Source organism: Lithobates pipiens, unplaced genomic scaffold (assembly GCF_037356315.1).
Source record: "Lithobates pipiens isolate NorthernLeopardFrog02 unplaced genomic scaffold, aLitPip1_a1.2 Scaffold_18, whole genome shotgun sequence".
In the NCBI taxonomy this organism is placed as follows: domain Eukaryota; kingdom Metazoa; phylum Chordata; class Amphibia; order Anura; family Ranidae; genus Lithobates; species Lithobates pipiens.
Window position 1 is genome coordinate 188,362,434 of NW_027507758.1, and position 15,995 is coordinate 188,378,428.

The window sequence follows — 15,995 nt, forward strand, 5'->3', positions numbered from 1 at the left end:
GATGCCAGGCTGGAAGCAGCGGAAAGAGCCACCTGATGAATGGAGAGAAATTCAGCCTGTTCATCAGAATCATCCAAAATGGCCAGCTCTATTGAGGTTCTGCATGCTGAAAATCTAGTAATGTAATTCTGGCTAACAAGGCAGTCTGTTTTCACACCTGAAGTCATATACCATTTATACCGTCTGCTGAAGCTGGTAGAGTGATTCTATCTTTGCTTCCTACATAAATGATAGTGGTAAATCTCAAAATGTCACTTACCTCAGCACTTTTAAGGGACTTGAGAAGATTATTTACAGTTTCAGGAAAGGAGCTTCCCAACATTCTGCCCATCTTTTCATAAAATGCTCCCACACATGCAACAGCAGCTCTGAAACACAAGAGATAACATTTATTATGTTCATGAAAATACAGTATTAACATATTTCACAGTGTTTTAAACCTAGCAGTGAATCCCTTAGATCAATCCTGGTCTCCAACACCATACACACATACTAGGGCCAATGTAGATGAAAGGCGATTGACCTATCAGTGAGATTTGGGATTGTAGGAAGGAAAGGAGAAAAAAAAAAAAAAAAAAAAAAAAAAAAAACAGGGTATTCTTAACAAACCCACATAAACACTGTATACATGCACACAGTGCCACTGGTGGGGACTCAGGTCCTCAATGTTGCAAAGCTGCTGCGTTATCATCTAAGCTACCATACAGTCCAAGAAAAACCAAGAAGCAAAGCAAATACAACTGGCCTACTTTGTCAATCGTTAAAGTTGAATTCCAGTAATCCATCACATTTTACAAACTGGCTGAAGTCAAATAAGGTGCATGCATGCCACCTTTAGGAAAGTTGTGTGTGTATTCGTGACTACTATACCTGATATCTGGGGGACAGCCAACTGAGAACGTTTTGTAAAGATCGAAAACAGATTTACCACTGTAGATGACAGATTCTTACATATGCACAGTGAAGTGGTGGGGGGCAGGTTATATATGGTTGCAGTGCTAATAATGTGAAGGGAGGATGGAGATAACAATTTTTGAGTTATTCCTTTATGTGCTACATATTTTGGCAAACATATTTTGGGTTGAGGTGGTATATTACCTTGATATATTGTGGACATAAAAATACCAAGAGCTCTCCAATACCGGTATAGCTTAGGGAATCAGGTGTATTACATCTGCTGGCCCTCTGTCACATCTAAGGCAAAAGGGGTATCACAAATGCAACTTATCAGAGGTGTGATAAGTCCTATACAATACAAAAAGCCACGTAAGCCTTTGCGTAGGCAATAGGGATACTATAGTAAGTGTAGTCAGTGCCTGTTCCCATAAGTCCTCAGTTAGGTGTTCTAGAGCCTCCTCCCAACCTTTTATGGTCTGTGCTTGTATTTTAGTGTACGAAAGCCCATTTAATTGTGAAATAAGGGCTCATGCACACAGGGCGTTAAAAACCAAGCTGCAAAGCCACCTACCAAACATCAGGGAAAAGCAGCTGTAAAAACTTGATTTTAGTTGCTTTTTATATTTGCATTAATGCGCGTATAGCCGCGCTAGCTTTTAGTGGCATTTCTCTGCCTCTATTCTAAATCAATGGTTCCCTACAAGAGCCCATTGATTTGAATAGAAGTCGCACCAGATGTTGGATCATGATGATCATAGGAATGCAGAATGAACTGTACTGCTATGATCCAAAGGAGAAGTATAGCCAAAAAAGCTTTGGCTATGCTCCTTTAATCCTTAGCCCGAGTGGAAAAGTACAATTGTATCTACTTAATAAAAAGGTAGGTCCAAACCCAAATGTTGCCAACACTGCCCACAGGTATTGCCACACAATGCTATCTAAGGCTTTATGTACACATAGCCTACTTGGACCACAGGCCACGGCAAATCTGCATTATACAGTCGCCAGCGGTCAAAACATTCCTATCCTGAATGCGATTCTTCAGCCGAAGGTCTATTGGCAACTGCATATTTAAGAATAACCTCCTCATATTATGGCAGTTGCTCTTGTGGGGATAATCACTGGCTAATAGTTATCAATCAGTTTTGTCTTTTACAGTTCTTTCCTAATCTATTGGCTAGAGGTGTCACCAATATAATCACATCTGAAGTAAGAAGTGAGGCAAGTCTATAAGATTCCGGCAGGAGATGATTCTCACCCGATTTTGAGATTACCAATATTATGGCTTCCCTCGTAGAGTCTGAAAGGGCTTGCTAATGTGGTAGGCTTCCTCCAATACTTCCAGTAACTCTGGCAAAAGAACCCAACTATAGCGTCTATATATTTCTAATGGAAGTCTATTAATTCCTGAAGTCTTATTTGCAGAATCTGCCACATCATCTATAAATTCCTTTAGAGCAAGTTGAGACTCCAAAGACTCTCCTCTATAGTTAGTGGTAGTATATTAAAAAAATAAAATCTTCTTCAGACATCTGGAGGCAACTAACCGTCATTCTCTATAGGTCCTCATAATTAAGTATAGTAAGCCAAGTATAGTGTCATTTGTAATGAGTTTGTTTTAAATAGATGTAATCACTTAAGGGGTCTTGTTGGGAAGGGACAATTACTGCCAACAAATGGCCAGCGCTCTCTCTCTGCTAGTAGTATTTTTGCTGTGGAAAAAAATAAATAAAAAAAACTCTTGTGCCCCTCTCTCTTGATAAGGAGACAGTTTTATATAATTGCTGCACTTCTTTCTGTCTACACTGACTATGCATCAAGGGATCTATAATATACTGTTCTTCAGCCTCGTGTACCGGTTTCATAATAATCTTTGCCTGGAGAAGCTCCTAATGCTTGATATATCTTTAATAAAATACCCTTTTTAAGAATGCCATCATAATATCAATGCCACTAATACACATACTCCCCTAAAGTATGTTAAATAAGTAAATTTAGTTCTATTAAAGTCAGGCTCTCTCAAATCGCGTGTCTCCTGCAAGCAAATCACAGCTGGTTTATAGGACATTAATGTGGCCAACCCTACTGTTTTTTTTTTTTGTTTTTTTTAAACTTGAATCTCCCAACCCCCTTAGCGCCGGTTCACACTGAGGCGGCATGACTTGCAGCGTGACTGCCTCAGGCAACCTGCACACGACAGCAGCGGTGACTTGCAAAACGACTTGTGTATAGAAGTCAATGCAAGACGCCCCCAAAAGTAGTACAGGAACCTTTTTCTAAGTCGGAGCCACTTGAGTCGCTCCTATTAGAACGGTTCCATTGTACAGAACAGAACGCAACTTGTCAGGCAGCTATGTCGCCTGACAAGTCCTCCCAGTGTGAACCGAGTCTTACATTCCATGGCATTAAAGCAGATTTTGACACAAAAGGGGGGAGGTTCTGCTTTTCCTCCTCCTCTCTCCCCCCTCTGTTATATTTCAGAGCAACGGTTCTCCTCCCACCCCCCACCTACCCAGCCTTCTGGGATACATAACAGTTCCCAGAAGGCTGCGGGACAATTCACAAAGTGCAGCACAGCTAGAGCATGCACAGTGAGCGGCCGGCTGTAAAGACACATAGGGGGAGGATTTGCTAAAACTGGAGCACACAGAATCTTGTGCAGCTGAGCAAATTAATCAGCTTCTAATTTCAGCTTATTCAATGAAAGTGTTACTAAACACACCATAGTAAAATCAGTCTGTATATGCATTTTTGGTGCAAGTGATCGGCACAGGGTCAATCACAACTGTCCAGAGCAGGGGTCTCAAACTGGCAGCCTTCCAGCTTTTGAAAAACTACAAGTCTCATCAGGCATTGCAAGGCTGACAGTTACAAGCATTACTCCCTCAGGCAGAGGCATGATGGGATTTGTAGTTCTGCAACAGCTGGAGGGCCACCAGTTTGAGAACCCTGGTCCAGAGGGTCAGGGGTCATGCAGATTCATAGGACAGTCAAAGGAGAATGAAAACTGATCCTAAAAGCTTTAACCAGCGCTCGGCATGACACTGATAGAAGTCACAAGACTGCTAAATGCTGATGAGAAAAAGATATTTAGCAGTTTATATTCAGTAAAACAATTGCAATTCCATGTTCTGTGTACTATGAGAGACCATATAAATCGAATGCAGGGGCCTGGGTATAATAAAATTGTAGGCTTTCACAACAAAACCTAGAAGCTGATTGGTTTCTATGCAAGGCTGCACCAGACTCCACCACACTACACCAGTTTTAGTAAGGCTACGTTTCCACTATTGCAACCCTAAATTTGAGCGATTTAGAGTGTGACTTTGGAATGTGTTTTTTTATGTGATTTTGAGTGCAGCTTTGATCCAACTTTACAGTCTCTGGATCAAAGTTGCATTAAAAGTCACATCAAAGTAGTGCAGGAACCTATTAACATCGCTGCAACTTTATGTTGCATAGACTGAAACTGGTGCCATTGAAATCAATGGTCTGTGACTTGTCAAGAGACTTTGTGTGTCCAAAGTCACATGACAAGTCGCACTAGTGGAAATGGAGCCTAAATCTCCCCAAGTAGTCACAACCGGCTGCCCAGAGTTAACATTCTGGCACCAAAGACTGGAGAAGAAAAGGATGGTGCTGGATCCCTGGACAGGTGAGTGTCTTATTAGTGTTTATTAAAAGTCAGGAACTACAGTTTTTGTAGCAGCTAACCTTTAATTTTCTTAAAAATTACTGAAAGATCCTCCATAAGAATGACTGACTAGCTAGACATTGTTCTGGAGAGATTTAAAAGTGAATCCCACAGTTAAGTACTTTTTTTTTCTGGGAGTGGGCACCCACTTCTGACACATGCCTGCTCCCACTTGTCTTATTCTCGCTTTAGTGGAAGTCCAGCCGTCTTATGTAATAGGTCCTAGGAGGCTGAGGGACCAGCCCGAACGCACATTGCACCATGCACATGCCCACCCAAAGTTAAAACCACCCCGCTAGCGCCCGCACACCGCCGCTAAAACGACGGTAAAGCGCCGCTAAAAATAGCGGCACTTTACCGCCGACGCCGCTCCCGCTGCAGTGTGAAAGCAGCCTTAAGGAGCTGCAGAGATCCACAGCTCAGGTGGGAGAATCTGTCCACAGGACAACTATTAGTCGTGCACTCCACTAATGGGAACCAATCCTATTTTACTGTTTTATTATGACGAAACATTTATACAAAAATTCTGATCAGTTCCTGTGCGATACAACTGCAATTGTGTGTTAATTTTCATCTCCTGATTTTTAATGGCCAGAAGAAAGCCATAAAAAATCCAGTTTGCAGTTTGCAAGAAGCCATGCGGGGACACAACAAACGTGGTGCTCTGGTCAGATTAGACAAAAATTTTACTTTTTGGCCTAAACATAAAATGCTATGTGTGGCGGAAAAACACTGCACATCACCCTGAAAACAACATCCCCACCGTGAAACATGGTGGTGGAAGCATCATGTTGTGGGGATGCTTTTCTTCAGCAGGGACAGGGAAGCTGGTCAGAGTTGATGGGAAGATGGATGGAGCCAAATACAGGGCAGCCTTAGAAGAAAACCTATTATGATGCGTACACTCGATCAGACATTCAGACAACAGAATCCTGGATTTTCGAAGGATGTTGGCTCAAACATGTCTTGCATACACACGGTAGCACAAATGTTGTTGGAAATTCCGAAAGTCAAGAACGCGGTGACATACAAGTACGACGAGCCGAGAAAAATTAAGTTCAATAGCCAGTGCGGCTCTTCTGCTTGATTCCAAGCATGCTTGGAATTTTGTGCGTCGCAATTATCTACACATGCTCGGAATTTACGAGAATGGATTTTGTTGTCGGAAAATTTGAGAACCAGCTCTCAAATTTTTGTTGTCGGAAATTCCGACAAAAAATGTCCAATGGAGCCTACACACGGTTGGAATTTCCGACAACAAGCTCACATCGAACACTTGTCGGAAATTCTGAGCGTGTGTACGCGGCATTAAAGTCTGCAAAAGACTTGAGCGGAGGTGCACCTTCCGGCAGGACAACAGCCCTAAACATACAGCCAGAGCTACAATGCAATCATTTAGATCAAAGTATATTCATGTGTTAGAATGGACCAGACTTAAACCCAATTGACAATCTGTGGCAAGACTTGAAAATTGCTGTTCACAGGCGCTCTCCATCCAATCTGACAGAGCTTGAGATATTTTGCAAAGAAGAATGGGCAAAAATGTCACTCTCTAGATGTGCAAAGCTGGTAGCGACATAACCAAAAAGACTTGCAGCTTAAATTGCAGTGAAAGGTGGTTCTACAAAGTATTGACTCGGGGGGGGGGGGGGGGGGGGGGGGCTGAATACAAAAGCACACCACACTTTTCAGATATTTATTTGGAAAAAAAATTGAAAATAATTTATTATTTTCCTTCCACTTCACAATTATGTGCCACTTTGTGTTGGTCATTCACATACAATCCCAATTAAATACATTGACATTTTTGGTTGTAAGATAACAAATTGTTGAAAATGTCAAGGGGTATGAATACTTTTTCAAGGCACTGTATTGATAAATTGTCATAATGGGCATTTTTCCCCTGTATTAGAATGGAATTTACTTGTTCAATCCATTTACGGCAGGTAGGGGGATGCTGAGTGGGCGGCACAGTGGTGTAGTGGTTAGCACTCTCAGCTAGCAGTAAGAAGGGTCGCTGGCTGAAATCCCAACCATGACACTACCTGCCTGGAGTTTGCATGTTCTCCCTGTGCCTGCGTGGGTTTCCTCTGGGAACTCCAGTTTCCTCCCACACTCCACAGACATGCAGGTAGGTTAATTGGCTTCTGTCCAAAATTGGCCCTAGTATATGAATGGGGGCCTTGGATTGTGGCTCCTTGAGGGTAGGGACTGATGTGAGTGTGCAATGTACAGGGACAATTGTAGACACTCACTCAGGTTGAACTGGATGGACTGGTGTCTTTATTCAATCTTACTAACTATGAAACCCAGTACTTTGTTATTCATTTCCAGGCAAGGTACAGAAGCCAGTAAAGGATTTATAAACACCGGGGTATACAATTCCTCATCCAATGCCCCAAGGAGACATATCAGTGGATCAAATGGGACTTGCACTGCGTAGGTCTGGTTAAGAACAATAATCACATCCTTCCAATATCTTACAAGTTTAGGACACTTCCATAGTATGTGTAGCAGGTTTAGTATTACACTTGGGACATAATGGGGTGTCACGTCTGCCACAAGCAAAAAAATTGTACTGGTGTTCGGTAAGACTGGTGAAGAATAAAAAGTTTTCAGGGCATCTCTGTGCTGATCAATAAGCTTCTCTGCCCCCCCCCCCCCCTTTATTCTGTCAGACGGGACTCCTGCCTGCAACTGGGGCTTCACTGCAGTGTCACGGGCTCGGGCCTTGCACAGGCAGGTTTCAGCAACACATTTAGCTTATATAGGAGGCGGCCAAGCTCTGTAGTGTCCTGCACTCCCGCATTCTCCTGGAATAAGGATAAAGCTGCTTGTGACCTGTACTCGTAGGGAAGATAAAGCTTGGTAACTGTCACATTGCTGGGACTTTGACTTTCAGGCATCCAGGGTGGCAAGAGCTGCAAGAAGGTACCTTGCATATTTACCCTTATTCCAGAAGCAGGCAGGGGAGCAGGACAGTGCTCTCCTCTTAGCCATCAGAGGAAACCGGAAGCCCCGTTCCTGCAGTAGGCCATGGCCCAGTGGCTGAGAACCACTGTTCTAGATTAGGGATGCGTGTTTGCATGGAACACATGCAGAGCCCGCCAGGAAGTGAGCGCAGTGCTGTGCTAATCACCGGCAGTGAGACATTGCCTCGATGTGTGGCTGCAGAGATCGGGCAATGTCTCACTGCCTGTGATTAGTGCAGCGCTGACTTCCTGGCGGGCTCTGCACATGTTCCATCCAAACACGCCTGAGCTCACCCCTTTTCTAGATAAACCATTCACACTATATGATTTAGGAGTGGATGGTATTTATTTTTGATGCCTAGTGACATTTCTAAATCAGTATAGTTACAGGCAGATAGTTGAAAACAATTTTGATAAACATATTGGAAAAAAACTGGCTCTAGACTCTGTAACAAGAATTATACCTCAACCCCTCCTTGCTCTAGTTCTTAACAGGATGAGGGGGTGAGGGTTGCAGCTTCCTGCCAACAGGGTCTGAGACCTCAGCAGCTACTCAACAAGATATTCTTCAACTAAAAAGGTGATCAGCATCAGGGAAGCACACACAGTACTATGGGTTCTTCCCATCGGTTTGTGTTGGGAGGATTGCACTTGAACTTCCTTGCCTTGAGTAGATTTTTAAGACTTACAGTTTGGTAGGTAGATATGCAGCTGTGTCATCTTTGCTCTTGATCATTTCATTGCACTTGTCCAACGTCTGGAATACAGAGTAGGTGTCTCCAATAATGTATAATGTAGCTAGATTCTTAGCAAGTAGCTTGCGAGTTGGTGGACCAGGAGAGCTGCTTATTAGTCCTGTAAGCTGTTCCACAAGTTTCTTCTGGTTTTCTTTAACATCTGTCTGTTATAAGAATTTGAAATTAAATCTCTAATACAATGAACTATTACATAACATTTCTATTAACCCTGATGCTTTTAGATTCTCCAATGCATAAAACCAAAGTTACATGATTAAAAGAGAAGTTAGGGAATTGTAAAAACATTCATACTCATCTAGGTGGATGCAGTATCGGTCTAATGCTGCATATGTCCCCTGCGACCTCTAGACCAAGAACTGAGCGATCAAAGACCGCCGATCTCTCAGTTCTTGGTCTTCCAAGCAGAACGCCTGTCAGTCACCGCTCTCTCTGCTCTGCCACTCCAGCACTCCTTGGAGCACTAGGCTGTGCAGGGGGTGGAAGCAGCTGGCTCACTCTCTCAGATGCCCACTGAGAAGCGGAGTCTCCTGCTGGTCCAGGCATGTGGGAGGATCCCAACATTAAAGTTGGGATTAATTTAGAGCCTGAACCAGCTGAGTGACGTCATCTGAAACCAGGTAATAGGAGTGCAGAACTTCGTACACTGCGGTGACCCAATGGGGGAAGTAGGGCCAAAGACTTTTGATGCTACTTCTTTAAACTAAGCCAAAATAAATAGTGTAAGTATATGTATATAATTTTTGCAGAGTGACTTTGCCCATGGACAAGCTCCTTTCCAGAGAGAGGTCACTCATGTCAAGCCAGCATTAACATGTTATAAACTATAAGTATCCATATAAATACAATCAAAACACAAAACAAAAACGAAACCTCCCCAGACACAACCATGATGCCCCAGCATCCCAAGTCAGCATGGGTTAAAAATGAAACATCAGTGGGCCTGTAACCATATCATAAGGATGGTGTTTTATACCACTTGCGTCTTATTTTTAGATTGTGAACTCCATGAGCAGGGTTCTCCTAATCCTCTTGTATCAAATTCTATTGCTACTGTTCTGTCTCCCTTTAAGTGCTGTGCAAACTGCTGCCGCTATATAAATCCTGTATAAGTGTCCCGATTGCAACCATAGTTCTATATTTTTATCACAAAACACAGTGCAGTTGTAAGGGTTAAACGCTTCAGCTTAATCTAAACATAGGTGTGGAAATGGCCCCTCTCACCTGGGGACAGTATTTGTCTGTATTAACCCTGTAGGTGGAAGTGACTGTTTAGCTAAACGTTTAACTGTTAGGAACAGAGGTGTTTGTGTGCACAAACCTAATTTATCATCCTATGATGGGCTAGAGAACAGATTTATTTTTAGTATACTTTAGACTCTAATGCCACTGTTTTAGACATAGGTCCCCAAACCTCGCCATATAGCTGGTAACGACCTGCTGGTTACCAACCACTGCAACAATAATGCCTTGCATGAACATTGCTCACCAGAGGAGTCGCTGTGTAGAGTGTCATCGAATGCCAGGTACTGAAGCACACACCACTCAAACACTTGGCAATGTAACAGGCATCAGGAGGAGAGATCGCCTTCTTTATGGTATTTGTATATAATAATAATTATAAAAAATATAAAATCATTATTATAGGACTGTGGAAATTAAAGATTAATTCCTTTTTTTTTGATCAATCAAAATTCTTTTGATCGGTACTCACATTTCCGCCGGCTTCCGGGTCTTCAGGGAGTTCCGTCGGGGATCCGTTGATGTCAAGGACATCGACGCCACTGGAATCCTCCCCCCTTCCCCAAGTGCCTCCGTCTGCTAACGAAGGGAAGGGGGGAGGAGTCCGGTGACGTTGAAGTTCTGATTGAACGTAACGTGTACGGGGGAGGAGCTACGCATGACGTCACCTGCTGCTGCCCTACAGAACTAACACGATTGTTGGCTTTACATGCTGTGTTTTTCTCATCTTTATGTGAGTAGTTTGTGCTTGAACACAAAAATTAAATCTTATACTTAAGCGGTGAGCACTCTTTCTACCCATGATCTGGTGTCCTTGCTGAGATCTAAGGAGACACCAGAGAAGTTTATGGTCCGTGTTAACCGTTTTGATACCCGCTTGCATGACCACCTGTTTGCACAGGGGTCCACGCTATAAGGGGAGAGTGATTAGTTAGACTGGAGGTGGAGGGATTGTCACGCTACTGTGGAAAAAAAAAATTACTTACGTCAGTGCTACAATTTGAATTTAAAACGTATTTGTGTGAACTGTGAAGTTAAGTCATGGATTGTGGAAACTAACTAGTGTCAGGTGATTGTATATAGTGTATACCACATTTACCACTGACTAGTGAAGAGTTGCAATGCAAGGAGATCAGCTAAAAGTAATTGGATCTGTATGTGTGTTATATAATTAATCGAAATTAGTCAATTAAAAAAAAACAAAAAAAAACGATTAATCGAACACGAAAATTTTAATCAGTAACAGCCCTACAATATTATAAATATATTTTTGTATATAAAAAAAAAAATAGACAAAAATGTGGGACCCATGGATCCATTATTTGTCATAGAAACAGTGAGGCCTGGGAGGAGTGACCCCTTTCCTTTCCTCTTGACTGCTGTTCTCTGCTCTCTCTTTTCTTTTCTCTTGTATCTCTGTCCAGCGATGTCCACAAGCGTCTCGGCCGCCCAAGATTCTCCCTCCTGATTGGTTGAGACAGAGCAGCGGCGCCATTGGTTCCGCTGCTGTCAAAGTCAGTCAGCCAGCCAGCCAGCCAGCCAGCCAAGCAGGAGAGAGAAGGGGTGGGGCCGGGCCACAGCTCCATGTCTGAATGGACACAGGGAGCTGTGACTCGGCTCAGGTGCCCCCATAGCAAGCTGCCTGCTGCGGGGGCACTTAACAGGGAGGGAGGGGCCAGAAGCACAGAAGAGGCACCCGAGAAGAGGAGGATCTGGGCTGCCCTGTGCAATTTCACTGCACAGGGCAGGCAAGTATAACATGTTATTTATTTCCATTGAAAAAAAAAAAAAAAAGAGAGATTTTGCAATCACTTTAACCACTTAAGGACCGCCACATGCCATTGTACGTCATCACAATGGCATGTACAGGCACAAGCACATACATGTACGTGCTTGCCTTCCAGCGGGTGGGGGGTCCGATCGCTGCAGGAGCGACCCGGGATGAGGGGATGGCCGTTGGTTTCTGGCCATCCCCTCTCGATCGCTCCTGGCGAATGAGAAGCTTCCTCCCTCTGTGTATAGTAAACACAGGCAGGGAGGAAGTGATGTCATTCTCCTCGGGGCGGTCTTATTGACCGGACTACGAGGAGAAGTGAAAGTAAGTGTGCACCAACACTACACCAACACATAGGCACACATAGGTACACAATTGCAGTGATCATTTATTTACTGATTACTGCATTCAGTGTCAGTTGTAACAGTAAAAACTGTCAGGGCAGTTAGTGTTAGGTCCAGGGTAGCCCCCTACCACCCCCCAATAAAGATTTAACCCCCTGATTGCCCCTAGAGTTAACCCTTTCACCCCCTTTTGCCAGTGTCACTAAGCGATCGTTTTTCTGATCGCTGCATTAGTGTCGCTAGTTATTTTTTTAGGTTCACCGCCAGGTTTTTATAACGCTAGGTACCCCGATATACTACCCAATAATGGTTTTAACCCCCTGATTGCCCCTAGTTAACCCTTTCACCCCCTTTTGCCAGTGTCACTAAGCGATCATTTTTCTGATCGCTGCATTAGTGTCACTAGTGCCGCTAGGTAGCTAGTTATTTTTTTAGGTTCACCGCCAGGTTTTTATAGCGCTAGGTACCCCCATATACTACCCAATAATGGTTTTAACCCCCTGATTGCCCCTAGTTAACCCTTTCACCAGCAATCACAGTATAAGTGTCACTGGTGACGCTGGTTAGCCAGTTAGTTATTTAGGTTCCCCGTCATGTTTTTATATAGCGCCAGGGACCCCCATATACTACCTAATAAAAATTTGAACCTCCTGATTGCCCCTAGTTAACCCTTTCACCAGTGATCACCGTATAAGTGTTACGGGTGACTCTGGTTAGTTTGCTTTTTACAGCATCAGGGCACCCACCATTTATTACCCAATAAATGTTTAACCCCCTGATCACCCGGCGGGTGATAGTAATTAGTGATGGCCGAACGGTTCGCCCGGCGGTCGTTTCGCGGCGAATTTCCGACATTCGCGGTCCGCACGTTCGAACGCCTTTTTCCGTCGTTCGCCGCGGCGGACTTACGTGTTTAATGTATACAAGAACTTTAACCTTTGGTGACACGTTTATCATGTGATACAGGACAGCCAATTGAGACATGACAGCACATGGACACTTGTACATTCCCCCTAACCTATAAATACACCCGATCCGGTGGCCATTTTACATTCTTTCTTCTGTTAAGATAGGGACAGGTTCCTGTGTGGAGTAGGGAGAGATAAACCACTAGCTATTTGGTACACAAAAGTTCTTTTCAGGACTGGTATAGGTGTTAGGTGTTGATAGGTTTGCTGTGCTGCTGATTCTTGCAGCAGCCTGAGTGTCTTTTGTTAGTTTAGAGAAAGGGAAAGGACGGTGTATGCTACAGGGACAGCCAGATTAGTCTTTCATCATCATCATCATCATCATCATCATTAGCTGTTACTATCAAGGTCCACAAAAGAGCTGTTCCAGTAACCACTAATCGTTCTCTTTTTTTGCCAATTTGTATAGGGACAGGAAGGAAGCAGTGTTGTCAGGCAGTGAGGGTAATTTTAAAGACTTGCTGTTATTATTAGTTCCACAAAGGTTCTTTTCAGGACTGGTATCAGTGGTACAGTAATAGGCTTGTACATGTATAATATTCTTTCTTCCAAATATAGAAAGGATATTATACTTGACTGCTGCCCTTCTGCTGCAGTCTGCTAAACATTCACAACTCACTTGTTCCACAAAAGTTCTTATAAGGACTGGTAACTTGGTATAGGGTGCTACGGTACATAGGCTTGAGTGCGGTACAGTCTGCTGTTCTGTAAGGACCGCTATCGGTCCACAATAGATAGGGTTGACGTGCACCACTGCTGACCGCTGCCCTATACTGCAGCAGTCCTTCAGCGGTATAGGGACTGACGTACAGTCTGCTAATCACTAACACACAACCTGCTTGTTCCACAAAAGTTCTTATAAGGACTGGTAACTTGGTATAGGGTGCTACGGTACATAGGCTTGAGTGCGGTACAGTCTGCTGTTCTGTAAGGACCGCTATCGGTCCACAATAGATAGGGTTGACGTGCACCACTGCTGACCGCTGCCCTATACTGCAGCAGTCCTTCAGCGGTATAGGGACTGACGTACAGTCTGCTAAACACTAATACACAACCTGCTTGGTCCACAAAAGTTCTTATAAGGACTGGTAACTTGGTATAGGGTGCTACGGTACATAGGCTTGAGTGCGGTACAGTCTGCTGTTCTGTAAGGACCGCTATCGGTCCACAATAGATAGGGTTGACGTGCACCACTGCTGACCGCTGCCCTATACTGCAGCAGTCCTTCAGCGGTATAGGGACTGACGTACAGTCTGCTAAACACTAATACACAACCTGCTTGGTCCACAAAAGTTCTTATAAGGACTGGTAACTTGGTATAGGGTGCTACGGTACATAGGCTTGAGTGCGGTACAGTCTGCTGTTCTGTAAGGACCGCTATCGGTCCACAATAGATAGGGTTGACGTGCACCACTGCTGACCGCTCACCTATACTGCAGCAGTCCTTCAGCGGTATAGGGACTGACGTACAGTCTGCTAATCACTAACACACAACCTGCTTGTTCCACAAAAGTTCTTATAAGGACTGGTAACTTGGTATAGGGTGCTACGGTACATAGGCTTGAGTGCGGTACAGTCTGCTGTTCTGTAAGGACCGCTATCGGTCCACAATAGATAGGGTTGACGTGCACCACTGCTGACCGCTGCCCTATACTGCAGCAGTCCTTCAGCGGTATAGGGACTGACGTACAGTCTGCTAAACACTAACACACAACCTGCTTGGTCCACAAAAGTTCTTATAAGGACTGGTAACTTGGTATAGGGTGCTACGGTACATAGGCTTGAGTGCGGTACAGTCTGCTGTTCTGTAAGGACCGCTATCGGTCCACAATAGATAGGGTTGACGTGCACCACTGCTGACCGCTGCCCTATACTGCAGCAGTCCTTCAGCGGTATAGGGACTGACGTACAGTCTGCTAAACACTAATACACAACCTGCTTGGTCCACAAAAGTTCTTATAAGGACTGGTAACTTGGTATAGGGTGCTACGGTACATAGGCTTGAGTGCGGTACAGTCTGCTGTTCTGTAAGGACCGCTATCGGTCCACAATAGATAGGGTTGACGTGCACCACTGCTGACCGCTCACCTATACTGCAGCAGTCCTTCAGCGGTATAGGGACTGACGTACAGTCTGCTAATCACTAACACACAACCTGCTTGTTCCACAAAAGTTCTTATAAGGACTGGTAACTTGGTATAGGGTGCTACGGTACATAGGCTTGAGTGCGGTACAGTCTGCTGTTCTGTAAGGACCGCTATCGGTCCACAATAGATAGGGTTGACGTGCACCACTGCTGACCGCTGCCCTATACTGCAGCAGTCCTTCAGCGGTATAGGGACTGACGTACAGTCTGCTAAACACTAATACACAACCTGCTTGGTCCACAAAAGTTCTTATAAGGACTGGTAACTTGGTATAGGGTGCTACGGTACATAGGCTTGAGTGCGGTACAGTCTGCTGTTCTGTAAGGACCGCTATCGGTCCACAATAGATAGGGTTGACGTGCACCACTGCTGACCGCTGCCCTATACTGCAGCAGTCCTTCAGCGGTATAGGGACTGACGTACAGTCTGCTAAACACTAATACACAACCTGCTTGGTCCACAAAAGTTCTTATAAGGACTGGTAACTTGGTATAGGGTGCTACGGTACATAGGCTTGAGTGCGGTACAGTCTGCTGTTCTGTAAGGACCGCTATCGGTCCACAATAGATAGGGTTGACGTGCACCACTGCTGACCGCTGCCCTATACTGCAGCAGTCCTTCAGCGGTATAGGGACTGACGTACAGTCTGCTAAACACTAATACACAACCTGCTTGGTCCACAAAAGTTCTTATAAGGACTGGTAACTTGGTATAGGGTGCTACGGTACATAGGCTTGAGTGCGGTACAGTCTGCTGTTCTGTAAGGACCGCTATCGGTCCACAATAGATAGGGTTGACGTGCACCACTGCTGACCGCTCACCTATACTGCAGCAGTCCTTCAGCGGTATAGGGACTGACGTACAGTCTGCTAATCACTAACACACAACCTGCTTGTTCCACAAAAGTTCTTATAAGGACTGGTAACTTGGTATAGGGTGCTACGGTACATAGGCTTGAGTGCGGTACAGTCTGCTGTTCTGTAAGGACCGCTATCGGTCCACAATAGATAGGGTTGACGTGCACCACTGCTGACCGCTGCCCTATACTGCAGCAGTCCTTCAGCGGTATAGGGACTGACGTACAGTCTGCTAATCACTAACACACAACCTGCTTGTTCCACAAAAGTTCTTATAAGGACTGGTAACTTGGTATAGGGTGCTACGGTACATAGGCTTGAGTGCGGTACAGTCTGCTGTTCTGT

General features: G+C 44.4%; 1 protein-coding gene across 3 annotated transcripts in view; it reads right to left on the minus strand.

Moving 5' to 3' along the window:
- HEATR5B (HEAT repeat containing 5B) overlaps nucleotides 1–15,995 on the minus strand; it is a 139,137-nt gene that overhangs the window by 109,919 nt on the left and 13,223 nt on the right. For all 3 annotated transcript variants that reach the window (XM_077486447.1, XM_077486445.1, XM_077486446.1), the window contains exons 3-4: nucleotides 8,253–8,464; nucleotides 260–368 (exon numbers count right to left, since the gene is read on the minus strand). In XM_077486447.1, coding sequence (XP_077342573.1) covers nucleotides 260–368; nucleotides 8,253–8,464 — 321 coding nt within the window. The remainder of the gene's footprint in view (nucleotides 1–259; nucleotides 369–8,252; nucleotides 8,465–15,995) is intronic.